The sequence below is a fragment of the Octopus sinensis genome, linkage group LG21, assembly GCF_006345805.1.
Source record: "Octopus sinensis linkage group LG21, ASM634580v1, whole genome shotgun sequence".
In the NCBI taxonomy this organism is placed as follows: domain Eukaryota; kingdom Metazoa; phylum Mollusca; class Cephalopoda; order Octopoda; family Octopodidae; genus Octopus; species Octopus sinensis.
The window spans coordinates 11430497-11458282 of record NC_043017.1 but is presented as its reverse complement, the minus strand read 5'-3'; the positions used below and the strand labels follow the sequence as shown (position 1 = coordinate 11458282).

General features: G+C 35.7%; 1 protein-coding gene across 1 annotated transcript in view; it reads left to right on the top strand.

Annotated features, from left to right (window-relative positions):
* Positions 1-27786, top strand: part of LOC115222832 (sushi, von Willebrand factor type A, EGF and pentraxin domain-containing protein 1) — an 87346-nt gene that overhangs the window by 57754 nt on the left and 1806 nt on the right. Inside the window, exons 9-13 of the mRNA XM_029793157.2 lie at positions 384-554; positions 2514-2598; positions 12527-12615; positions 13598-13798; positions 18888-19100. Of these exons, the coding sequence (XP_029649017.1) occupies positions 384-554; positions 2514-2598; positions 12527-12615; positions 13598-13798; positions 18888-19100 (759 nt within the window). The remainder of the gene's footprint in view (positions 1-383; positions 555-2513; positions 2599-12526; positions 12616-13597; positions 13799-18887; positions 19101-27786) is intronic.

Sequence of the window (27786 nt, the reverse complement as noted above, 5' to 3'; positions counted from 1 at the left end):
TATTATTATCATTGTTATTATCATTATTATTATTATTAAGGCAGAGAGGTGGTAGTGTCATTAGCATGCCAGACAAAATTGTTTAGCCGAACTTCTTTTGGCTTTACATTCTGAGTTCAAATTCAGCCGTGGTCAACTTTGCTTTTCATCTTTGCAGGATCAATAAAACAAAGTACCAGTCAAGTGCTGGTCGATGTAATTGACTTGCCCCTCCTGCTAAAATTTCGGGTTTTGTACCTATAACAGTGGATTATTATTATTGTTACTACTACTACTACTACTACTACTACTACTACTACTACTACCAATACTACCACTACTACTATTTTAATATTAATATTAAGATTTTTATTTATGTTATTTATTTTTATTATTATTCTCAGCATTCCAGTGTCGAACTCTCAGACCACCAGCCAATGGTCACGTTGTTGCAGAATATTCTGTGAATAGTTTGGCAAATTATTCCTGCTACATTGGTTTTGAATTACAAGGACCCTCTTCAAGACGGTGCCGAGAAGACGAAACATGGACAGGAACAGAACCACAATGTATTGGTAAGAGCAAGAACACAAACATTTTTTATCTGATAAACAAATAACTATCCAAAAAAAAAAAAAAACACAAATGATATTGTTAAATTGAAGATAAAGATTTTATAACATGTTGCTATAGCAACCAAAGTTAATATAAATAATATAAATCCAGCTTATAAAGTTACCAATTTTTTGTGAAGTTCTGCCAACTTTTATATTTGTGTGGAAGAAACACCAGTTGTTTTGGCGTTGTAATCTATCAAACTCCTGCTAAGTCTGGTGTTCTTCACACAGTTGTTCTCTGTTTTCATCTTCTTTATTCTTCTTTTTCTTCTTCTTCTTCATCTCTTTGTTGTCTTCTTCCCTCATTCTAGTTTGGCTTATTCTACTTATGTTGGTTCTCTTCTTCCATCTTATTTTTCTTTCAAGCCAGTTTTCCTTTATTTCTTCAGTATTCTTTCTCAAATTTCCTCCTCCTCCTCCTAACTAAGACTGATTGCCATTCGATGATGAGTGAAGTTTGTTGCTGTTAACAGTTTGAATCAGAAGGCAGAACCACTAGTTAGATAATTTCTAGTTGTTGTAGCAATCGCTGGACAGCTTTAGAATGGTAGGTGAGAGAACACTTCTGGCACAATAAATAATTTGAGTCCCCCTTGCTTTTGTTCGAAATTCTAGTGAAACGAAAAATTTCTGTAAAAATTATAGAATAGTGTCAACAACTACTAACTTGGAGCTCCATTGGTGGCAGTTGTATGAAAGTTTAGTCTTCTTGTTAGTAGGGAAACATTGCAATATGTGTAGCTTCTCACATAAACAAAGACTGCAGATACACACTCCTGGTAAGTCAGAAGTAGGTTTGTAGAGTATGATCTAGGTTATATTAGGCAGAATATTTACCAGGTCTCACAGTCTCCAGGAACAGGGAGGTGGAATTTTCCATGTCTCTGGACTTGAAGGAGTGTATGTGTTAAATGAAATTTTCATTGAAGTTAGTGACTGTGGGTCCCATATATTTCTTTGGGATACCATCAGATGAATTGATTTTGGTGCTTGCAGCTGAGTGCCTGAGATAAAAGCAGTACCTGGGATAAAGGCAGTACCTGGGATAAAGGCAGTACCTGGGATAAAAGCATATGCTTTATTTCACATTTGCAGTATGTAATATTATCTAAACAGCACAACGCACTTGTTTTGCAGATAACTGCTATCTCTAAATTCCAGAATTCTATCATGAAGCCATGTTTCGGAAGTGGCTACAGACATTAAGTATATACAAAACAGTTTTATTTTATATACAAAGTTTATTATATCATCACCCACACGGATGTGTAGTGAAGAAATTTGCTTCCTAACCATGTGGTTTGGGATTCAGTCTCGCTGTGTGCCATCTTGAACAATTGTTTTTTTTTACTGTAGGGATTAGGTTGATCAAAGTCACTTGAGTGAAAGTGATAGGAAAAGAACTGAAAGAAGCTCATAGTGTGTGTATGTGTGTATGTATGTATGTATGTATGTATGTATGTATACACCCATATATACACACATGCATGTGTGTTTCTCTGTCTGTGTATTTGTTTACAATTGCATTCTGCAAAAATTATAACCTATAAGCAGAGTGGTTGTCATTTCGGTCAACAAATCAGCTGCTCACTTCAGACTTTCAAGGATGTGCGATAAGGTTAGGATTAGTGACAGGAAGAGCACCCAGCTATAAAAAAATGCTCCAATATATCCATCTAACTCATACTGGAATGGAAAAACATGGATGAAATCAAGTAAACATGCATGCGTATGTGTATATACACACACACACACACATTTGTGTATGTATATAAGCATACATATCTACTCTTCCAGCATATTTACCTTGACCACCCCACCTCATTATTAATCAATCACTCAATATATTACTTATTGATTTCTTGCTTTTCTACTTTAACCAGTCTCTTCATTGCTAAATTCTCTGTATTTTTACAGAAACTGGTTGTAAGGCACCAGAACCATTATGGTTGGGAACCATATCAGGATCAAGTTATAAAGCAGGATCTATTATATTTTTCAGGTAAGGAAACAGATTTTATTTTGCTAATATCTTTCCTTCTTCTTCTTCCCATTTTCTACGTACTTCTGTGTGCTTCTACATATTTTTTCTCTTCCTTCCCACCTCTAATTACTTTTGTCTTTTTCCTTTTTTTTTTTTCCTGGTCTTTCTTCATTCTGTTCAGTAGGGGCTGGCATGGCTGTATGGTTGTTTCATCCAGTGTGATACGCCTGATATAAAAGCCCTCCTTGCTTTCTTGGCACATTGCCAAGCGAGCCTGGGAGCAATTGACTCGTTCCTGCTTCTAAAAAGGTGTGAGCATCTGGGGAATCCATCATGAAGACAACTTTCGCATGTGCAGATGGTTGTGAATGATTTTTTTTCCACAAATCCTACACTTACCTTCACATCTTGGGATAGTTGCCAAATAGTTAAAGTGATAGTATGTTGTCAACTTAATGTGGTAGTCCCATGAAATGGATGAATGTTACTGTTATTTAGCCCTAGGAAACACTGTTTCCTGTTGGACTTGATATGTTTCCAACAGGAAACGGTGTTTCTTTGGGCTAAATAACAGTAGCACTCTTCCCTTTCATGGGACTGGCACATTAAGTTGACAACATACTATCACTCTGAGAGATTTAGAAATGTATTATTGCCAAATAGTTATACGACAATCTTCCAAAATGGTGGCTCCCACTTTATGGATGGTGTCACCTTGCCTGCTGAGAGTTGGACATGAGCTTTTTTTTGGCGGAATGTGGTTATCCAGGAATAGGAGCAGTTTCCACTGATGTCCGACCACATTTGAACTGGCAGTGTCAGCACTTGACTATGTTGTATGATGGGGCATCGTCACCATAAACTTCTTTCATTTCATCGAAAGTCTCTTTTGGTGTATGACCTTTCAAGCATAAGAACCTGATCACTGATCTGCATTCATGTTTATATGTTTAAACACATCTGAAAAATAAGCTGGAAATCAAAAAGTCCACATATAGGTGTTCTTAACCAAACTGGGATTCTTTCTCACATGAATCACTTCTCATGAGGAACCAATCATGATGGACAGGATATGGACAATAAATGTATTCCCAAACAACCTCTGTATGGTGAACTTGTGCTGGAGACCCACAAAATAGCAAACCCCTGAAAACATTCAGAGACAACATAAAATCTTACCTTGGACAAGTCAACGTTCCAGCTAAACAAATTGAATCTCTTGCAATTGACAGGAAATTATGGCAGGAAAATATTTGGACAAGTGTGCGAGCCTTTAAGAGCAAATAAATTGAGCAGTGTGAATTGAAAAGAAAACGGGAAAGCAAAAAGGGGAGTTTTCCAACACCTCAGGACAAGTGTGCAAAGTTTGTAGCTGGATCTGCCTCTCAAAAGCTGGTCCAAAATTTAATTTACGGTCACACAAGAACAACATTAACCCCTAATACCTATTTCTTTATTACCCACAAGGGGATAAACACAGAGGGGACAAACAAGGGCAGACATAGGTATTAAGTCGATTACATCGACCCCAGTGCGTAACTGGTACTTAATTTATCGACCCCGAAAGGATGAAAGGCAAAGTCGACCTCGGCGGAATTTGAACTCACAACGTAACGCAGACGAAATACCGCTAAGCATTTCGCCCGGCGTGCTAACGTTTCTGCCAGCTCGCCGCCTTATTAACCCCTAATACCATTGCCTTATACAAGACAATGCTCTTCAGTGTTATTTTTGTCAAAAGGTGAGGAAATCCTCCGGAGTTCTGGAGAGACAAGTAAACATGCACAAAAAACACAAAGAAATAACAAATTCAGAACTGAGATGCATTTGCAACATTTGTGGAAACGTTTTTTTCAAGAGAGTCTCTGGGTTCAAAGGCTAAATTTGTTTTCACTTGAGGAGCTAATGCTATATTTGTGCTTGAAGTGGTCAACTTTTGTTTCAGAGTGGACTGCTTTAATGCATGTGTGTATATATATAAAATTCATGGACTGGCAAATGAAGAAGAAGAATTACATAACCAATTTTATTCTTTATGCAGAAGCATAAGTATTCTGAGTGCTAAGAACAGACTATTAGCATTGATATGCCTAAGTGAAATCATTACGTATGTATGTATACGTATGTATGTATGTATGTATGTATACATATGAGTGTGTATATATGTATCATCATTTATCATCATTTAGCGTCCGCTTTCCATGCTAGCATATATATAATACATACACACATGCAAGCACACACATAAAGAAGAACACAAGTGGGGTTAAAAATTCACAACAGCTGTTTTGGCATCATTTTATTGGTGCATACTTAGGTTACAGCATGGCAAAAAGCCCACCAGCATCAGATAAACAGGTAAGGCAAAAATATATGACCAGTTCACCACCAGCCTTGGTGGAACAAGTCAAATGTTTGTTCCACTAAGGCTAGTGGTGAACTGGTCATCATCTGTTTCTGACTTATCTGTTTATATGTTTAAATTTACCTAATGCTGCTGGGGTTTTTCTTTTGCCATGCTGTAATCTAAGAAGACATCAATAAAATGCTGCTGAAACAGCTGTTGTGAATTTTTAACCCAGCTTGCATTCTTCTTTATACATACATACATATATATATATATATATATATAAAGTATGAATAGGAAAGAGGCAGAGATAGCTAGAAAGAGAGATGAAAATAAGTAAGAAGAGCAGAGAGAGAGAGAGAGAGAGAGAGTGAAAGACAGACAGACAGACAAGCAACAGGTAGGCTGACAGACAGAGAATTATAAATATTTGTGGCCTGATATAATGTTAAGTTCGGAGTAAATATGATAGCATTATTAGAATGGTCTGGAAGATGTTTGAATTAACATATATTAGAGTTAAAGTTTTGACAGGAGGAGGGGGAGGAGAAGGAGGATATGAAGAGAGGAAAGAACAGTGAGAGAGGGGAATGGAAGAGCAAGTTGATAAATGACAGCCTTGCAAAGAAAAAGAAGAAAATAGATGAAGATGTAAGAAGGTAGAAAAAGAAAGAGAAATCAAGAAATATAAATAAAAAAAGATAAAGATGTAAAAGAAAAAAATAAAAGAACCACAAAAAAAGAATGAAAAGGAAGAAAAAGAATGAAAATATGAAGAAAGTTCCAGACGAAGGAATCATAACGAAAGCTCTAAATCTGAACAGCTGCCACTGTAAGGATGAGGACTGGATGGAGGCTGATGAGGACCCTAACCCTAAGCTGACCTTTGTGAGAAGAAAAATAAATTGAGTGGGAAAAGGATCTTACTTTTCACTTTTTGCTGGTCTCAGTTATTGGACTGTGGCCATGCTGGGGCACTGCCTTGAAGGGTTTTGGTTGAACAAATTAACTCTAGTTACTTATTAATCTTTTTTAAGCCTGGTACTTATTCTATCAGTCTCTCTTGCTGAACTGCTAAGTTACAGGGATGTAAACAAACTAACACTGGTTGTCAAGCAATGGTAGGGGACAATGACACACATAGATACATACACACACACACACATCTATATATATCTGAAACAGTTCTAGTCCTGTAGAAGCTCCTTCTATAAAATAAAATATATCTATCTATATATATATATATTATATATATATATATATAAAGTATGAATAGGAAAGAGGCAGAGATAGCTAGAAAGAGAGATGAAAATAAGTAAGAAGAGCAGAGAGAGAGAGAGAGAGAGAGAGTGAAAGACAGACAGACAGACAAGCAACAGGTAGGCTGACAGACAGAGAATTATAAATATTTGTGGCCTGATATAATGTTAAGTTCGGAGTAAATATGATAGCATTATTAGAATGGTCTGGAAGATGTTTGAATTAACATATATTAGAGTTAAAGTTTTGACAGGAGGAGGGGGAGGAGAAGGAGGATATGAAGAGAGGAAAGAACAGTGAGAGAGGGGAATGGAAGAGCAAGTTGATAAATGACAGCCTTGCAAAGAAAAAGAAGAAAATAGATGAAGATGTAAGAAGGTAGAAAAAGAAAGAGAAATCAAGAAATATAAATAAAAAAAGATAAAGATGTAAAAGAAAAAAATAAAAGAACCACAAAAAAAGAATGAAAAGGAAGAAAAAGAATGAAAATATGAAGAAAGTTCCAGACGAAGGAATCATAACGAAAGCTCTAAATCTGAACAGCTGCCACTGTAAGGATGAGGACTGGATGGAGGCTGATGAGGACCCTAACCCTAAGCTGACCTTTGTGAGAAGAAAAATAAATTGAGTGGGAAAAGGATCTTACTTTTCACTTTTTGCTGGTCTCAGTTATTGGACTGTGGCCATGCTGGGGCACTGCCTTGAAGGGTTTTGGTTGAACAAATTAACTCTAGTTACTTATTAATCTTTTTTAAGCCTGGTACTTATTCTATCAGTCTCTCTTGCTGAACTGCTAAGTTACAGGGATGTAAACAAACTAACACTGGTTGTCAAGCAATGGTAGGGGACAATGACACACATAGATACATACACACACACACATCTATATATATCTGAAACAGTTCTAGTCCTGTAGAAGCTCCTTCTATAAAATAAAATATATCTATCTATATATATATATATATATATATATGTATGTATGTATCAAAAGCGTTCAGAAAAATTTTTCTATCATCTTGGCTTAACAGACCTCATCATTTGTTTTTACTGTTTTGTTCATTGTTCTGTCTTTTACTATTTGAAATTTTTTATTGTTTTTACTGTTTTGATCTGTTCTTGTTACCACTTTTACCCTCCGCAAAAAATCCCAAATATTATTTAATTTGCTTTGTGGGAAGGACTGTTTCAATAAAGTTGCATCTTGTCTTTACCGTCGAAATGCGGAGTAGATGAAGAAGGGGAATATTTCTTGTGTTGCATGTCTTGTACTCTGTTTTTTTCGTTATTTGAAAAAAAGTTTGTTTCTATGTTTTTGTTTTCGTTTCTCATTGTCTTCAACGTTTTTTTGATGTCCTGTACCCATATATGCATGTATATATACATATATATGTAGGTATGTACATATATGCATGTATATTTGCATATATTTATATAGTGTGTGTGTGTGTGGTGTGTGTGTGTGTGTGTGTGTGTGTATGTGTGTGTGTGTGTGTGTGTGTGTGTGTGTGTGTGAAAATACCAGTAACTGTCCAACATTGAAAATGAGTGCTCAGCACTGCATTTGTGGATATAATTTCTTTATTTGTAAATTAACGCTACTATTGGTTTCATGTTCAGAAAAGTGGGAAAATATCGTCCTTGTGTCTTAACAATTTTTCAAGCTGACCTCCCAAGGCTTTGGTCAGCCAAGGACTATTACAGAAGGTACTTAGCCAAGAGGCCACACAGTGGGACTGAAACTGGAACCATGTGTGTGGAAAGCAAACTTCTTACTACACAGCCATGCCTGTACCTAATAATTACAGATACTAATTGAAGAATAAAATAGGTATCAGCCGAGTATCAGGGCTGATACAATCAACTTCCTTCTTCCATCAAAAATTGTGCCAAAATATGAAATAATAATAATAATAATAATAATAATAATAATAATAATAATAAAAGCACCATGATTGACTTTAACTTTCATCCTTTTGGGATCAATAAAATAAATACCAGTTATGTAGTGAGGTTGATGTAATCAACTTAGCACCTCCCCCAAAATTGCTGGCCTTGTGCCAAAATTTGAAACCATTGTTATAATTATTATTATTGTTGTTATTATTATTATTATTATTATTATTATTATTATTATTATATTATTAAGGCAGTGAGCTTGCAGTATCACCACTGCCACCACCACCACCAGCATTCCCATCATCATCATCATCATCATCATCATCATTGTAGCTATCATTTACTCCTTATTAAAATTCCTGTTCATTTAAAGTTGACAGATTCATGGCATATGTTGGGGGGTGGGATGGAGGCAGCGCATTGGTGAGGGTTTTGAGACAATTTGTTAGCAACAGGAACAAGACACTTTGCACGGGTGTGTGTCTACATGTGTATGCATCTGTGTGTGTATGCATGTATGTATGTATTTATGTGTGTACGCATGTATGTGTGCCTGGGTGTGTGTGCATGTATGTACAAGGCATTAGTTATGCGTGTGTGTAAATGATATTCATAAGATGATTTCTCAACCCCGCCCCTCTCTCTCTCTTTCCCACCCCTTCTTTCTTCCCTTTCTCTCTTCTTTTCTCTTTCTCCTCTTGAAGCCATTTCACAAATCACAAACTTTCTCAACCTCACTTTCTTCATCTCTCTCTCTTCCTTCCCCTCTCTCCCTCACTTCTTATCTTTCACTTTCTCCCTCCGTCTTCTTCTCTCTCTCTCTGCCTCAATTCTCCACCCCATGCCGTGCACCCTCACTCAGTTCCAACACTTCTAGCCCAACCCTCAAGCAAACCAGCCCCAGTCCGGTACCATCCCATCCCATCCTGTCCTGTCCTGCCCCATCCCATCCCATTCTATCCCATTTCATCCCCCATAAACCAGCCAACAAGAATCTCAACGACACCAAATCCCTGTGTTCTCTCATAAAGACCCTTCCTTGGCATTCGGCAACAAATGCTTTCCCATCTGAATCTTGCCTGACACAACATTGCACTGTGCATCATTCTTCGGTTTGTATTCTGCAGTGACATAGAATTCCCACCAGACTATGTGATACACACACACTTAGATACATATGAAGATATATATATATATATGTATATATACATACATATGTATGCATATATATATACATGTTTATATGTGTGTGTGTGTGTGTGCATATACACAAACACAAATATGTACATACATATTTGTACATATATATACACACACACATATATATAGAGAAAAACAGAGAGATGTATATATCCACATGTATATATCCACACACACTTAGATACATATGAAGATATATATATATGTATATATACATACATATGTATGCATACATATATACATGTTTATATATGTGTGTGTATGTATATACACAAACACAAATATGTACATATATAGAGAAAAACAGGGATGTATATATCCACATGCATATATACATATGTATGTATGTGTTTGTATATGTATTTATAATAGATGGATGGATGGAGAGATGGATGGATGGTTGGACATGTATCTATATACTTTATGCACATAATACATATCCATGTACTCACAGCTACACACATGCATGTGTGTGTGTGTGTACACATGCTCTTTTAATTTCATGTATTTATAACAATAACAATTTTGAGGAGTGGATATCCAGATGGTTTGTGTCTTGAACCGTGTTAAACTAAGATGCATTTTACTACGTTTTACTGCATGTGGTTATGCTTATATTAAATTACATTGCATTGCCCTGCATTTTACTGCTTATATTAAGTTACGTTGCATTGCACTCCACTAGCACCACATTATACATTTGCGTTGTGTTGTATCTAATATATATATACATGAAATTGTTTACACAGCAATAATTCAACATCTTGATATCTTCTCTCCTTACATACTTCTTTCTTAACCCAGATAAAACTATTGATTCCCTCATTTTTTTTTTTCCCCATGATGCACCTCTCTTAAATTATGACCCCATTTTTTCCTCCTGTTTTCTCAACATTCTCCTGACCGAAATTGTGACCTATTTTTTTTTTTGCATAACCCATCATGCTTTTCGACATGCTTGTGACCTATATTCTTTTCTTTTTAATATTTTTCTTTACTCTAATGCACTTCATTAAAATTACGATCCACTTTTTCTTTATATATTTTCCGATTTTGCTCTTGATTGAAAACTGCAATCCACCTTGTTATAATTTTTTCCCATCATGCAATGGACTAAACTTATGACCCATCTTCTTTTTCCCCCATCATGCATCACTCTAAAATTATGACTTTTTTTTTTTTTTCCATCATGCACCTGAGAACAATTATGACTCATATTTTTCCCATCATGCTCTTGGCTGAAATTATAATCCATCTTATTTGTATTCTCTCCCCTCATGTACTGGACTAAAACTCCAACTCATTTTATATACTGGGTCTATCCAAGAAACTAAACTTTTTAAAAAACTCATTTAAAGCTTCCTTACAACTTCACCCTTTAGCATTTAAACCACTCGTATTTGGCCCAAATATTCTACAAGTTTAATGTTCAAACTTACCAAATTCAGCTTCTCACACCTACCATAAAATATCATTCGAAAAATATACTCTGACATCACTGAAATCTTGAAACAGCAAGATAAAGCCTATTGATAATGCCTATTGATAATGCCTGTTGATAATGCCTGTTGATAATGCCTATTGATAATGCCTGTTGATTCAAATTGATTTCACTTTGAATCAATAGGCATCATACTTAACAATAATCTAAATGCTAAGGAGTGTTAATCAAACCTATGTTCTACATAAGAGTCCCTTTATTGTTGATACACTAATCACAGCTCTTTTCTTCTCTAGTCTTAGAATGTTCTGGAATACATATTCAAAGATAATGCACAGTTCTTATAAATTTGTTCCATTCTCTCTAACATTTGAAATTGGTAACCTTTCAGGGGTGGATTTTTAGTTTGAGAACAATGGGTAGGATAGCTGGTGAACAAAAGTCATTTTAAGCTTTGTCAAAAAAATCATGGATAAAAAGTGACACATGGGCACATGGGAGTCTTGGCGCTTTGTCCAGGATTTTTTGGTCCATACTTAGGCTTCTTCCTTCTCACAGCTGCTCTCAAATACTTTTGGGTCATCCAAGTAAATGTATCTGGCTATGATGAAGGATATTTTTACAAAATGATCAATATTGACATCTTTACCATATTTTATTGTCTTTGCACAGCTTCTAACACTGGAGATGTACTAAGGTGTCATCTGTTCACTACCAGTGAACTAAGGTAACACCCCTTATTTTTCAAGCACCATCCAAAGTATTCAAGCAGTTCTAAGCAGTGCTGTTTCCTGCAAGAGCTCCACCCTTATTGCAGCCCCTATTTGTTCCATGTACTTCTCAAGATTTTTACTCACTGTTCCCTGGGCTCCGACAATAATCAGTGCTACTACCACATTTTTCAGCAACCACAACTGCTTAACCTCCCAAGCCAACCTGTCATACCTATCGACTTTCCTTTCTTCCTTATCACATACCTTGTCAGCTGGGCATGCTATATCTATGATCCAGCATTGTTTGCTTTCTTTCTCAATTAACACTGTCTAGCTTCCTATTCTCTATTTCATGGTCGCACTGAATCATAAAATCCCATAGGACCTTTGCATTATCATTTTCAATGATGCCTTCGGGTTTATCTTTGTACTAATTTTTTGCTCTGTCAAGTCCATACTTGTTGCAAAGTGTCCAATGGACAATCTTTGCTATATTGTCATGGCATCTCTTATATTCCTTCTGGGCTAGTGGTATACATTTGCTGGTAATATGCCTTACGGTTTCACCATTTTGTCCACAAATTCTGCACTTATCACTTTCTGATATGTTATCTATTCTGTATTTGATGTAATTTGTTCTTGGGCAGAACAGATTAGAGCCTCCATTTCCAGTTTTAAATCACTTTTAGTCATCCATAGCCATCTTTTTTCTCTGTCTGTCTTATCTTCATCATCCCTACGAAACAGTCCATGAATTCTTTTCTTTATCCACCCATTTTCAGTTTCATTCATTCTCAAGTCCTTGTACAGTGCTTTATTTTTGCCAGCCAAAATTTCATCCAGCTTTACGTTCTGAGTTCAAATTCTGCTGAGGTTGACTTTTGCTTTTCCTCCCTTCAGGGTCGATAAAATGAGTACCAGTTGCATACTGGGTGATGTCATCAACTACCTCTCCGAAATTTCAAGTCTTGTGCCTGTTGTAGAAAGAATTATTATTATTATTATTATTATTATTATTATTTCTATTATTATTATTACTATTATTATTATTCATATATTTTTTGTTTTTTGCTTGTTGTTTTTTTATAGTTGCAATTATGACACAACATTTGAAGGCATAACAGAATCTTCAGTTTGTGTTGACAGTCACTGGTCAGCAGAAACCCCCAAGTGTTATGGTAAATAAAAACTCTCTTTTTCGTTCTTTTCTCCTCCTTCACAACAAGCAGGGAAGGTATCTCGTTAGTAGAGTCATTATGGCAGTGAATAGATTGCTTTGTGGCAATTGTCACAGATTCCAGTGCTCTGAGTTCAAACCTTGTTGAGATCAACTTTGCCTTTCATCCATTTGGAGTTGATAAATAAAATGCCAGTTTGTTGTTCTCTCTCTGCCAGTCTTTCTCTCTTTCTGGAAGTAATTGGCTATGATCAGTTCTGGCGAGATATGGGTAATGGCAGTCGAAAAACAACATAAAACACAATTCCGAAGACCTGCCAGGCATCAAAACAAAAAGTTGAGAACCTAAAAACATGTCATGTATCAAGACAATACTCTTCATGAATCCACGAATGTGTTGATGACCTAAAGACACACCATATCTCAACAAGGCATCCCTCTGATTCCATCAAAGGGTTAAAGACCTCAAGCAAGGCCATGAGTTGATGGCAGAAGTTGTCCAGTATCACACAAGATATCTCATGACCTTCGTTTAGATCCCTTTTTATGTTCTTAGTTCAAATTCTGTCCTGATCTCCTGTGTGTTTCAGCCTTGAGGTTGATAAAATAAGCATTGACGGTTTATATAGACTCAATTATATACTAGAACAATGATGATGATGACAATACTGATGGTGATGACAGTGATGATGATAATGACGATAGTGATGATGGCAATAACAACAACGATGGTCATAATGATGACGACAATAACGATGATGATGATAACGAAGGTGATGCTGACAGTGAAAGTGAGAGTGATGATGATGATGATGACGACGATGGTAGTGATAACTATAATAAAGATTATGTTAATGGTGATGATGATGGTTACAGTGATGATTACTGAAGTGATGATGAGAATGACAATGTTGACAACAGTTACCATGATGACAATGATGATGATGATGATGATGTTTCTTTGGATTTTCTTCTTTTCACAGCAAAATGCACAATTCCAAACGTCCGAGGGCTTAACATTTTCCAGCAAGACTTCCTGAATTTGATCAGGTTAAAGCCATACGACACCATAAAACACAGAGTCACTGTCAATTACTATTGTGAACCTGGTTATAGGCCGTCAGTGCCAAAGTCATTGTCGTGTCACAATGGAACTTGGACTAGGGATATAAAATGTACTGAAGGTAAGAATACACCATTTGCTTTGCTTGTCTTTTGTCATGCTTTCTTCTTTTTCTTTCCTTTTTGGGGATTCGCAGAAAGAATTATTAGAAGAGTTAGTGCGCTATGTTCTGAGTTTGAATCTTACCAAAGCCAAATTTCACTTTTATCCTTTTGTCGGTGGCACGTAAAAAGCACCATCTGAATCGTGGCCGAAGTCAGTGCCGCCTCGACTGGCTTCCATGCAGGTGGCACATAAAATGCACCAATCCGACCGTGGCCGATGCCAGCCTCGCCTGGCACCAGTGCAGGTGGCACGTAAAAAGCACCCACTACACTCATGGAGTGGTTGGCGTTAGGAAGGGCATCCAGCTGTAGAAACATTGCCAGATAAGACCGGAGCCTGGTGCAGCTTTCTGGCTTCCCAGATCCCCGGTCGAACCGTCCAACCCATTCTAGCATGGAGAACGGACGTTAAACGATGATGATGATGATGATTGAAGACGATTATTATTATTATTATTTATGCAATTTTACTTTTTAAATCTTATCTTTTATTAATTTTTTTTATTGTTTATCAGGGGAAGGAAGGGAAGAAGTACCCTTGACCTGTAGCTTCCTAATTTCATTTTCAGGAACCTCTGTGTCTGGTGGAAGGGATACAGGAACAATGATATTCTCAATCTAGAGACCTTGGCTGGATTCTTGTAATGGAGTAAATTCCATTAAAGACATCCAAAAGCTAGGTGGAGTGGGGTGGGGTGAGGGCTGTTGAACTGAGAAAAGAATTAAGTCTGTTATCCCAAAATTTTAGAACACAAACACCAAGAGCAAAGGTCACAAGATCAAAGTTGACATTGGTAGAATTTGAACCTTTTTAAAAAAAAAATTGTTATTGTTTCACCCTGAGTGACCATTATTCTTGAAATAGGGAAATACAATGAATGACTAGAAGTGAGGAGTATATACTTAAAGTTAGTGCTTAATTAAATCTCAATGTTCATTATTTATGTACTAATGAGAGAGGAAGGAACCACTCTTGCTTTTCTGACGTCTTGAAATAAATAATTGAAAACATACTAATGCTCTTAAGGATGCTAAACTATTTTGGGGTTTTCTTTCATATATATCATCCCCCTCTCTCTCTCTCTCTCTCCTCTCTCTCTCTCTCTCTCCATATATATATATATTATATATATATATATATATATATATGTATGTATATATATACATATACACAGAGTGCTGTGAATAAATTGTTGTCTAAATTTCTCAAAAATGAAAATAACACTGACATCTTATTTTAACAGATATATTTACCAAAATTACATAAAAATATCTTTGAATACTAAAGAGTAAATTTATTCTATAAAATCGCCATTGGCTTCAACCGCAGCCTCCAGACAACTTCAGAATCTCCTACAACTCCTCTGGACGGTCTCTTTGTTTAAGTTGGTGAATGCTGCCATAATCCTTGCCTTCAGTACATCTTTGGTGTTACGAGTTTGGTGAAGATTAAACATGAATCCTGTGTTTTTGTTTAAGGTGCATGACAGAATGAGGAAGCATAACTCTGCCCTGTTCCTTTTGGCCCTTATGGTCCTACTACTGGTCTCTTGCTTGACTGCATCCCACACATAATAATCAAGGGGTTGCTATCTGAGGAGTTAGGTGGCCAGATGTTAGGGGTGATATGGTCACAGAAATTGTCTGACAGCCATGACAGGGTTCTCCTGCTTGTGTTGCATGGTGCAGAGTCCTGTTGCCAGACATAGGATCTTCCAGTAGCCACCTTCTTGACCCAAGGCAGCACTACCTCTTCTAGTCACTTGATGCAGGTCTCCATGTTGAGTCTGAGGCCATGTGGGAAGATGAATGGAGGCATAACAATGCCATCATTAGTGATCACTCCAAACACCATGATGTTGACTGGATGTTTGATTTTCATCACTCTTGGTACATGTTTTAGGGACATGTGTTCCGCATCTAATCCTAGCAAAAAATTTTCTCGTCTGAGAAAAACCAAAGCATGTTTGGTTGGAGGGGATGCTTGAGTTTGTTCAAAAGCTTCATAGCACAGTCTTTCCTCTTGTCTGCTTGATGGCTTGAGATAAAAATTGGCCCCTTCTCAGCTTGTATGAGAAATACTGAATGTCCTCATGCACAAACTGAGTCCTCAACTTGTTCCTTTTGCCAAAAGGTTTGCAAGGCAGCGGTGGGCCTCAAGAGATGCATTCACATCCATAGAACATGATTACCGCTTTAATTTACTGAATCCTCATTTGTTGTTCACAGCAAGAGAATCCATCATACACACACACACACACACACACACACACTCACGCACATGCACACACGTTTGTGTGTGTGAATCTGCTGAAACACCCACAGAATTCCTCAGCATTCTCTTCGTGTCTCTTATACATATTCCTGCATACGCACAGACTCAAACATGCGCATACATATATGCACATACACTCTTACATACACACACACACACACACACATTTGCACAAGCATGCATATTCATATATACATTCATACTCACATACATGAATACACATAACCCCGTTCACACACACACACACACACACACACAACACACACACAAGCACATGTAAAGGCATGCTGTCATACACACAAGCATATACACATATATTTCTTTGCTGCCCACAAGGGGCTAAACATAGAGGGGACAAACAAGGACAGACAAAGGGATTAAGTCGATTACACTGACCCCAGTGCGAAACTGGTACTTTATTTATCGACCCCGAAAGGATGAAAGGCAAAGTCAACCTCGGCGGAATTTGAACTCAGAACGTAACGACAGACGAAATACCTATTTCTTTATTACCCACAAGGGGCTAAACATAGAGGGGACAAACAGGGACAGACATAGGTATTAAGTCGATTACATCGACCCCAGTGCGTAACTGGTACTTAATTTATCGACCCTGAAAGGATGAAAGGCAAAGTCGACCTCGGCGGAATTTGAACTCACAACGTAACGGCAGACGAAATACTACTAAGCATTTCGCCCCGCGCGCTAACGTTTCTGCCAGCTCGCCGCCTTATATACACATAATTACATGAAATAGATTCTGTATTTGTGCGTGCTTGTATGTATATGTGTGTATATCCAGACTTGCAGAAATGCACGCACGCATTAGCTCACTCAACACACACACACACACACACACACAAGCAAATATCTAGATCATATGTAAAATTTTTCAGTAGCCAGTCTCACACTTAAAAACACACACGCACTTAAATATGAATACAGAGACACACACATATACACACACTCTTTAATGTACACATACATTTAAATATACACCCACGTACATCCGCATACTTAAATTTAAGCATAAACTTACAGGCACACATTTAAACTTACAATACGCATACAAACTTAATATGCATAAACACACAAACATACGTACTCATACACAAATACTCCTACATTTAAATATATATATACACAAACATGTAAGCATACACATATAAATAAACATAGACAGATATATATATTATATATATATATATATATATATATATATATATATATAAATAGCTACCCACAATAAATTACAAGTACAAACTTAAATATTTGTACCCACCCACAAAAATATACACACACACACATAAATATACATACTCACACATATACTTTGAATATACATATATACACAAACATACATATACATGCACAGATACACATATATACATATATTCACATACACTCACATAGATACACATATACATACACACACATAAATCTACATACACACATATATATATATATATATATATATATATATATATATATATATATACATACATACAAATCTACACACACACACACACAAGAATCTACAAAATCTGGGAATGTTTTGGTGCTGCCTCCTTCAGCATTATTCCTCAACAATGCTTAACAGTTCACACAAGAATTTCTTTGTTGATTGTTGTAAGTCTTTGAGACACTGAGCAAAATCAGAAACTGGGTGCCATCTAGTCATCCCCACTCCCACCTGCTCCCCACCCCACACACACACTCACGACACGCCTACTTGATGCCACTGTTGGTGCTGTGGAGTGTGATCGTGGTGGTGGTGGTGGTGGTAGCAATGGTAGTGGTGTTGGTGGTGATGAAGTGACAGAAAATATTAAAGTGCTAAAGTTTCAGGCCTTACAAAATGATAATAGTAAATCCACCCACCCCATGTATGAATATAGTATGTATGTATAGGTGCAGGCATGGCTGTGTGGTAAGAAGCTTGCCGCCCAACCACATGGTTCCAGGTTCAGTCCCACTGTGTAGCACCTTGGGCAAGTGTCTTCTATTATAGCCTCGGGCTGGCTAAAGCTATGTGAGTGGATTTGGTAGATGGAAATTAAAAGAAGCCTGTTGTGTACGTATATATGTATGTATATATTTATGTGTATATGTCTGTTTCTATGTTTACATACCCGTCTTCTTTTGTTTTTTTGTAAATTCTCACTATGTATATGTATACATATATATATATATATATATATACACACACACACACACACATATATATTTATATAAAATATATATATGTAAAACAATGATGATGATGATATATATATATATATCATCATTGTTTAACGTTCGCTTTCCATGCTAGCATGGGTTGGACGATTTGACTGATCACTGGCGAACCAGGCTCCAATCTTGATCTGGCAGAGTTTCTACAGCTGGATGCCCTTCCTAACACCAACCACTCCAAGAGTGTAGTGGGTGCTTTTATGTGTCACTGGCATGGGGCCAGTCAGGTAGTACTGGCAACGGCCACGCGCAAATGGTGTTTGGTGTTTTTTATGTGCCACCTGCACAGGAGCCAGTCCAGCAGCACTGGCAACACGCACACACACACACACACACATTATACAACAGGCTTCTTTCAGTCTCCATCTACCAAATCCACTCAGAAGGTTTTGGTTGGCCTGAGGCTATGGTAGAAGAAACTTGCCCAAGGTGTCATGCAGTGGAACTGAACCTGAAACAAACTTCTTACTTTCCAACCATTCCTGTGCTTCTTCTTTGATTCCATTTTAACTTTGTTTCTCGTATTTTCTTTGCAGACAATTCCTCATTTTGCGAGGAGCCTCTGACACCTGTCAATGGCCTTATGACACTCGAGACAACGCCAGACAATCCTAACAAAATTGAACCAGGAACTCATGCTATATATTCTTGTAAACCTGGGTATTCTCTACATGGGAAAAAAAGAATGAGATGTGGTGACAATGGCAGATGGGAAGGTGATACCCCCAGGTGTATGTTCTTCTACCCAGGTAACATTCTAGAATGCCTAGCAACAAATAGTTGTAGGTTTTAATTGAATGGGCCCCTAATTATTATTTATATTTTTTGGCAATCCCTTTTTTTTTTTTGAAAAAAAAGAAAACAAGCATCATCACCCCCACCTCTCCTCTTCCCTGCCCCCGTTTGTTTTTGTTTTTTTATTTCTTTTATTTATTTTTAAAAATCAATTTGTTGACTTGTTAATCCAAAAGAATGAAAGTGAATTTACCAAAATTAAGCTTCTAACGAGTATTTCAGTGCTTTGTAAAGAAAAAAAAAACAAGTTAAAAGTCCAGACTAAACAGTTTACAAGTTTTTATATTTTATTTTTTGATGTTTTATTTTTAGTTTGAGTTAAAAGCCTATCATGTTATTCCATGCTTCTGTTATTCTTGTTTCAGTTGTTGAATTGTTGTGTGGCTATGCTGGAGCACTGCCTACAGGGATATTTTAGGAGATTAAATTGACTGACTGCACCCCCCGCCCCATACGTCCATGCCAGCTCTGTATATATTTTTTTATTTTTAGATCACATACTTATGCAGTTGGTGTCTTTCTTTTTTGCTAAAATTTCCCCTCCCCCACCAAGACACAGGAATATAAATAAATCCACACCAGTTACCAATAGATGTGAAATAAACCCAACGCATACAAACGTACATATAAATGTGTGTGTGTGGATATATACATATATATATATATATATATATATACACATACAATTATACACACATATACATATAAAAACACACATCTATATATATATATGAATCTATACAAGATGATGGAATAGACAGGCCTTAATTACAAATTACAACATTTGTTTCTGTGATGTAGGGCCAGCTGCAAGTTGCTGAGTTTTCAGTCTCACACTTTTATTTTTTTACTTGTGTCAGCTATTAGACTGTGGTCATACTGGGGCACTGCCTTGAAGGGTTTTGATTGAATGAATCATCCCAGGACTTAGTCTATCAGTTGCTTTCATTGAACTGCTAAGATACAGGGATGTAAACACACCAACACCAATTGTCAAGTGGTGGTGGTGGTGGTGGGGGACAAGCACAGACACAAAGACATACACACAGATATACATATATGTATATGTATATGTATATGTATATATATATATATATATTATATATATATATATATATATATATATGATAGGCTTCTTTCAGTTTCCATCAACCAAATCTACTCACAATGCTTTTGTTGCCCCAAGGCTGTAGTAGAAGACACTTGCTCAAGGTACCATGCTGAGAAATTGAACGTGGAACCATGCAGTTGGGAAACAAGCTTCTTATCACACAAGCACACCTGCACATATGTATATATATATATTATATATATATATATATCATCATCATCATCATCATCATCATTTAGCGTCCGTTTTCCTTGCTAGCATGGGTTGGACGGTTCAACTGGGGTCTGTGAAGCTGGAAGGATTCATCAGGCCCAGTCAGATCTGGCAGTGTTTCTACGGCTGGATGCCCTTCTTAACGCCAACCACTCCGTGAGTGTAGTGGGTGCTTTTTACGTGCCACCCGCACAGGTGCCAGACAGAGTTGGCAAACGGCCACGAACGGATGGTGCTTTTACGTGTCACCGGCACGGGGGCCAGGCGAGGCTGGCAACGGACACAAACGGATGGTGCTTACATATAGTAGGATGATGAAAAAACTTGCTCAATGTGTGATGCAGTGAATTAACCATATTGTTACAAAGCAAATTTCTTATCTGCACAGCCATTCATGTTTTTCATTCAGTGGCTATCAGTATGTATAAACAACAGAGATCATTAAATAGACCCTCGCTCGGAAGCGGGAGAGGGTTGATAACAGGAAGGGCAACCAAACAAGGGAAATTCTTGCCTCAACAAGTTCTGTCTGATCCATGTAAGCTTGGAAAAATGACTGTCATGATGATGATGATGATGACGATGTCAAAGAGACCAATAATGAAGAGAAAAAAAGAACAGCAACAACAACAGCAACCTGTTAATAATCAAGACCAGAACAGGAATTTAAACAACCCAACCCCACCTCAAAAAAAAAGGGGTGGGTATGACAAAAACTACTGCCACCCTTCATGGAATGTATGAGTGTGTTTTTTTTTTTAATATTTCTTCATGAAAATTATGGGTTTTAAGTGATGAAACTTACTGAAGCAAGCAGAATTGATTTGAGAGTGTAGTGTTAAAAATAATGATGAGGGTTTGATGGGTTGATCGTTTTTTATGATTAAATGTTAGCGTTAACACATGTGGAGTACTTTCTTCCAGATCTGTTGGTTGTTTCATTCATTTGTGGAAAAGAAATTAAGCAATTAAATCATTCATTAATGGGGGAATGGAGGTAATTGTGTCTTTTAGTTTTTTTGTGGGTGGGTAGGTGGGGGTAATGGGAAAAGGTTTTCATTTTTTTTTGTTTTGAGAAAATTATATATTATTTAATGGGATAAGAATTCCTTTGCAAGGTATTAGGTGTATTGGTGGGACATTCTATTTTGCATGTTATGAGTGAGTGTAATTAGTGAATTTTGAATATAAATATATATACTGTGGAGAGAGGGAGATAGAGCGAGTGAGAGAGAGAGAGAGAATGATCTTTGGAAAATATAAAGTACTGAAACACCTTGTAAAATTGTAAAGTATTTATTAACATAAGTATGTATGTGTATATATATATATATATATTACATATATATGTATGCATATATATATGTGTGTGTGAGTGTATATATATATATATATATATATATATATATATACACACACACACATATATATGCATACATATATTAATGTATACATGCTTATACATCCATATATATATTCATTAGATTCTATTTTTGCATGTATAAATATGTGTAACACTTTGTAATTTCATTTTCATTCAATCAACAAGTCAACAATAATCAACATCCTCTGCCTTTCCCTTTCCATGCCATGCCCACCCTGTATGATGCCAAACTCCTGACTCTGTGATATTAGTACCATTTTAACCATTTGCAATGAATTAACCCCTTCCCTACTCCTGCATCATCCAGAATATCACCATCACCACCACCACCACCACCACCACCATCTCCCTCCCAGAAAATTCTTAGCCTTTTTATTTTCTTTCTTTCTTTCCATATTTGGCAATCCTCTCCCCCTTCGTTAATTAAATATTGTTATGAAATTCCTGTATTGTTTTACCCTTATATTTTTTGCTGGACATTCTACCCCCACCTCCTCTCTTCAGTCAAACACATTTTACATAGATTTTTATTTTTAATCTTGCATTTTGTTTATAAAAACACAACCTGTATTTCTCATTTGTAAATATGTATATATATGTGTCATATACATAAATATATGTATGTATATATATATATATACACACACACACGTACATATGGTATTATATATATTATATAGATAGATAGATAGATAGATATATATTAGTATTAATAAAACCTAGAAAATATATATCTATTTTATCCATTTTAAAACATACACATGTTTCATCAAATTACTGCCAGGATTACATAATTACTTGTTGAAACAAATGATATTCAGTGTTTAGGAAAAGATACCAAAAACATGGAAGAGACAAATTAACAAGATTATATTATGGTTCAACAAGCAATTATGTCATCCTGACTGTAATTTGCCGAAATGTATATATGAAACATGTGTATGCTTAAAACGCTATATGTCTTCCATATTTTATTATTACTATTACATTGCTCATATTCCACACACTACCCTATACCGTGGTTTGATGCCCACATCATACCACTCTGGATACAAAAGTATAGGATCTACTGCAGAGCCCAAATTTCAGTTACATGTTATGCTTTGCAGTTCATATATAATTTAGATGTATAATAGATATATATATAATATAAAATATTGAAACAGAAAAGTGGAAACATTTTTTGTGGTATAATCTATTCCGCATTACATATGTTTCATTACTAATAGGGTTTACATAGGTATATATGTAGACAAACAATGTGAAATAAATAATACCAGAAAATTTTTCCAGTTTTCTGTTTTTATATGTAATTACTGTACAATAAGTATTTCCCAGTATTTAACAATATTCTTCAGTACTTTCAACTCTCGTATGAAATATAGGATAAAAAGGTTAAAAATCCTTCCGGAATTGTTTCGACTCATTGGACCAGTTTCTTGCTTTCCATGGTGCATATATTCTCCACTTGGATGGGATGCTAGTCCCTCATAAGAATTACTCACTTTTGCCAGCTGAATGGACTGGAGCAACGTGGAATGAAGTGTTTTGCAAAGAACACAATCAAAACCACAATTTTATAATCATGAGTCCGGCACTCTAACCACTAAGCCACAGCACTTCCATATGAAATATAACATAAAGAAATATACTTTGGAATACTGAAATCTACAAACATGCTTCATGAGGGCACAGCTTGGATTATAACCCTTTCTACATACTATAATATATATAATATATACATATGTATAATATACATTTGCCTATACATACATACAGACATATATATATAATATATATATACACATATACATATATATATATATAATAAACACATATATATATATATATACATATATATATAATAAACATATATACGCATATTTATATATATATATATATATATATATATATATATATACACATATACATATATATATATATACATATATATATATATATTATATATATATATATATGATACATATATATATAATACATATATATATATATATATAATATATATATATATATATATATATATATATATATATATATATTCACGCAAAACCTTTCCTCCATCTGATATCCTTTCCTATCTGCATTGTATATCCCATCACTGAGACTTTCAAACCATGATCTGTAATGTTTTCCTTGAATGAAACCTTGAATGCTATCATCCATGCTTTCTGTCTGTCTGTCTTTCTTTCTTTCTTTTTTTGTTTGTTTATTTCTGTACACCCTTCCTGTATTATAATAATAAAATGCCATACTGTATAATAATAATAATATCAAATGAATTTATTCAGATTATATTTCAGGAACTGGTTATGAAAGAAGTTTTTCCAGATGAAAAATGGTTGACATGTTTATATATATATACATATATAAAAAACAAAAACTTTTAATGCGTTTTCATGTTGTCATACAGAACTATTAAAAAAATTATAATTTATGGAGATTGATGTAATAATTCAGAAAGATACATACAAAATGGGGGGGAGTGCAATGAGACGTCTGATAAAATGTGGATTGACTGTGTGTTACTTTATTACATATCACATCGCATTCTTCTTAATGTATGATAATGATAATAATGAGATGATGATGATGAGGATGATGATGATAATGATAATAAGGATGAAAATGATGATAAATGGTTATGCTATTACATTAGTTAATGATACAGTAAATTAATTGATATTCTTACAATTGTATATAGCAGACAATTTCTGGGATTGGTTGTGTCTTTGTTTTTTTCTTCTTTCACAGACAAGTGAGAGAAAGAAAGAGAGAGAGAGAGAGAGAGAGAGAGAGAGAGAGAGAGAGAGAGAGAGAGAAGGAGTCTGTAAGTAAGAAAGAGAGATTAAGAAAATAGAAGTAGATATGGAATTCTGCTATCATTTTTATGTTTTATTTTTTAATTTTCTTTCCATTATTAACTCATTTACACATCCATAAACATGTGTGTGTGTGTGTGTGTGTGTGTTTGCGTGCGTGCAAGCGTGTTTGGTTTCTTTTTCCATTGTGATATTTGAATTTGAATATAAAAGATCTGAGATGATATTTGAAGATTAGTTATTGAGATGTATATACTGCTCTTTTATGTTTTAATTATTATCATAGAGTGTATATATGTATTTGCATGTATATTATAAATAAATATATATGTGTGTGTGTACATATGTCTGTATGTATGTACATACATTTTGATAGAATTTTTGTTACATTTAAGGCACCTAAGGTTTCCTGTTAATGGGACTCAGCACTTTTTTCAGTCAGAGTTAAAAATACAAGTGACACACCACCATGAAAGCAGACAAGCATGGCAGAGTGTCATTCGTATACTTTGGATCCCAGTTGAAAAGCTGTTGATATCTATCAACAGGAAAACTTAGGTACCAGGGACATAACAAAAAATATATTAAAAGACAAATTGTCTATCCATCTCTCCTGTATTGAGAACTCACTTTTCCATTTCATTACTATTATGTGTGTGTGTGTGTGTAAATATAAATGCGTATATATGTATTATTGTTACAGTTGTTATGTTTGATGTGTGTTTGTGTATATCAGCTCATCCCATGAGTAATGTCCGGATTTTAAATGCAGAAAACAAGTGATCAAATCTTATATTTTAATGAAACTTAATCGTCAATATAGTTTCCGTGATTACCAATGACATCTTTCCATCTACTCATAAGCTTTTTAATCCCATTAGTGAAAAACTCTTTCGGTTTCAAAGAGAAGAACTCTGAAAGGTCAGTTTCGACTACCTCAGTTGTTTTGAGAGTTAATCCATCCAAATTATTCTGTAAACTATGGAGCAAATGATAATCTGAAGGCACAAGGCCTGGGGAATGAAGTGGATGTGCAATTTTCTCCCAGCCAATTTCCTCGATCTTCTGTGACATGATCTTTGCCATGTGGGATTTTGTATTGTCCTGATGAAACACCACTCCCTTTCAATTCACTAAACAGGCCGTTTTTTTCTTCAGAGCACTGTTCAAATGCTCTAGTTGCTGACAGTAGATCTGAGCATTGATTATTGCATTAGTTGGTAGCAACACAAAGTGGATGACTCCTTTGCTATCTCACTAAACAGAGAAGAACCTTCTTCACATGGAGTTCCCTTTTCAGTTGTGGTTGAGCCTTTTCCCCTTCATCAAGCCAATGTTTACGATACCTAACATTTTGATAAAAGACCAAGTTTTCACCACCGGTCACCAGTCTGTCCAAAAAAGGCAAGGTGAGTTCACAAGAATGAAGAGAAGAGCAGGTGTCCTCTCAGAATTTGAAAATGGCTTCAGACAAATCATGAAGCACCCATTTTCCAAATTTTGGGATCTTTCCAAGCTGTTGAAGATGGCAGTGAACAGTTGAATGTCTTGAATGAAGCTTGCTTGCCAATTCTTCAACTGAAACTGCATTATCTTTTTCAAGTTCTGCCAAAACAAGTTTGTCATGAAACTCAGTTGGATGTACTGTTTGGGCCTCATCTTCAAGGCTGAAATCTCCACTTCTGAATTTTACAAATCATCTTCTGCATGTTCTTTCATTCAGGCACTCTTCTCCATAAGCTAAGTGAATATTTCAAGTCGCTTTAGCTGCAGAGTTCTCATTTTTAAACTCATAAAGCATTATGTGTGTATGTATGTGCATGTATCCGTCTGTGTATATGTCTATGTGTACATATCTTTATATATATTTTTAGTTATGTTAATAAGTAGCTATTTGCATATTTATGAAGGTATGTATCTTTTGTTTCTCTATTTTTTTGTTTAGCAACTAATTAAAAGCTTGATTACTAATGAGGTGATAAGGTCTGTTCTACCTTGAGCCAAGAAAGCTCCCGGCTTTTTTTAGCTTTGTGTGTATGTGTGTGTGCATGTGCTTGCATGTATGTATGGATGTATGTATGCATGTATGTATGTACACATGTATTATGTATGCAAGTATGTGTGTATGTATATGGTAGGTACATATTTATATATGAATAATCATGTATGTATGTAGACGTATATGTGCTAAGTGAGTGTAAGTGCTTCCACTGTAAAATTCTCTTGAAGATCTCTGAAATATTTTACAGATTTTCATTGTACCATTAACTGGTAAAATTTTTATGGTTTTAGTCAGTCTTTGCTGAGTATTTTTTTTTTTCTCTCTGAAGAACCTGTTGCAGTGTTTCCAGAGATTTCTATGAGCTTAACATAAATAATACCCCCATAGCTCCTCCACAACTCAACACATCTGTCTCTACTGCTTCCATCATACATTCACCTCTCATCACCCCATATTCCCTCTTAAGTAATATGGCTCTTTAGTCTTGCAAGCTACAAGGAAACCTCACTAGTGCTGGTGCTATGAAAGAATCACCTAGTGACTCCTCTCTGAAAAGTGTTTGACATCAGGAGGGGCATCCAGCTGTAGAAACCATGGTAAAACTGAGATACTGGAACAATATGTGGTCCTTTGATCTGTTAGATCTTGTCTAATTGTCAAACCCATGCCAGCATGGAAAACAGTCATAGAAATGATTATAATGGCAATGAGGGGAGATGAGTCATTTTCCTGTTTAATAGTAGATAATGTTGTTAATTTCAATTTCAATTTATTTCATGAGGTGTTCAAGTCCCAGTTGCACGACTGCAGCCTGGACAATGGAGCAGGTCCACTAATGTGTCATTGGAACTGTGTTAACGACAGGGTTGCAATCAGATTATGAACATTTTGACATCTCATGAAATAGATTTAAATTTAAATTCAATTTAACTGTTTTGTGTGAGTAAATGGCTAGAATGACTCAACCACAATCATCATCACCCTAATTTTTACAACTGATTTTCTATGCTGTCATTGGTTGGAAGGATCCAACAAATCAATAGATTATGTCTTGCTCTAATGCAGACATGGGCAACCTTTTTCAAGAAGT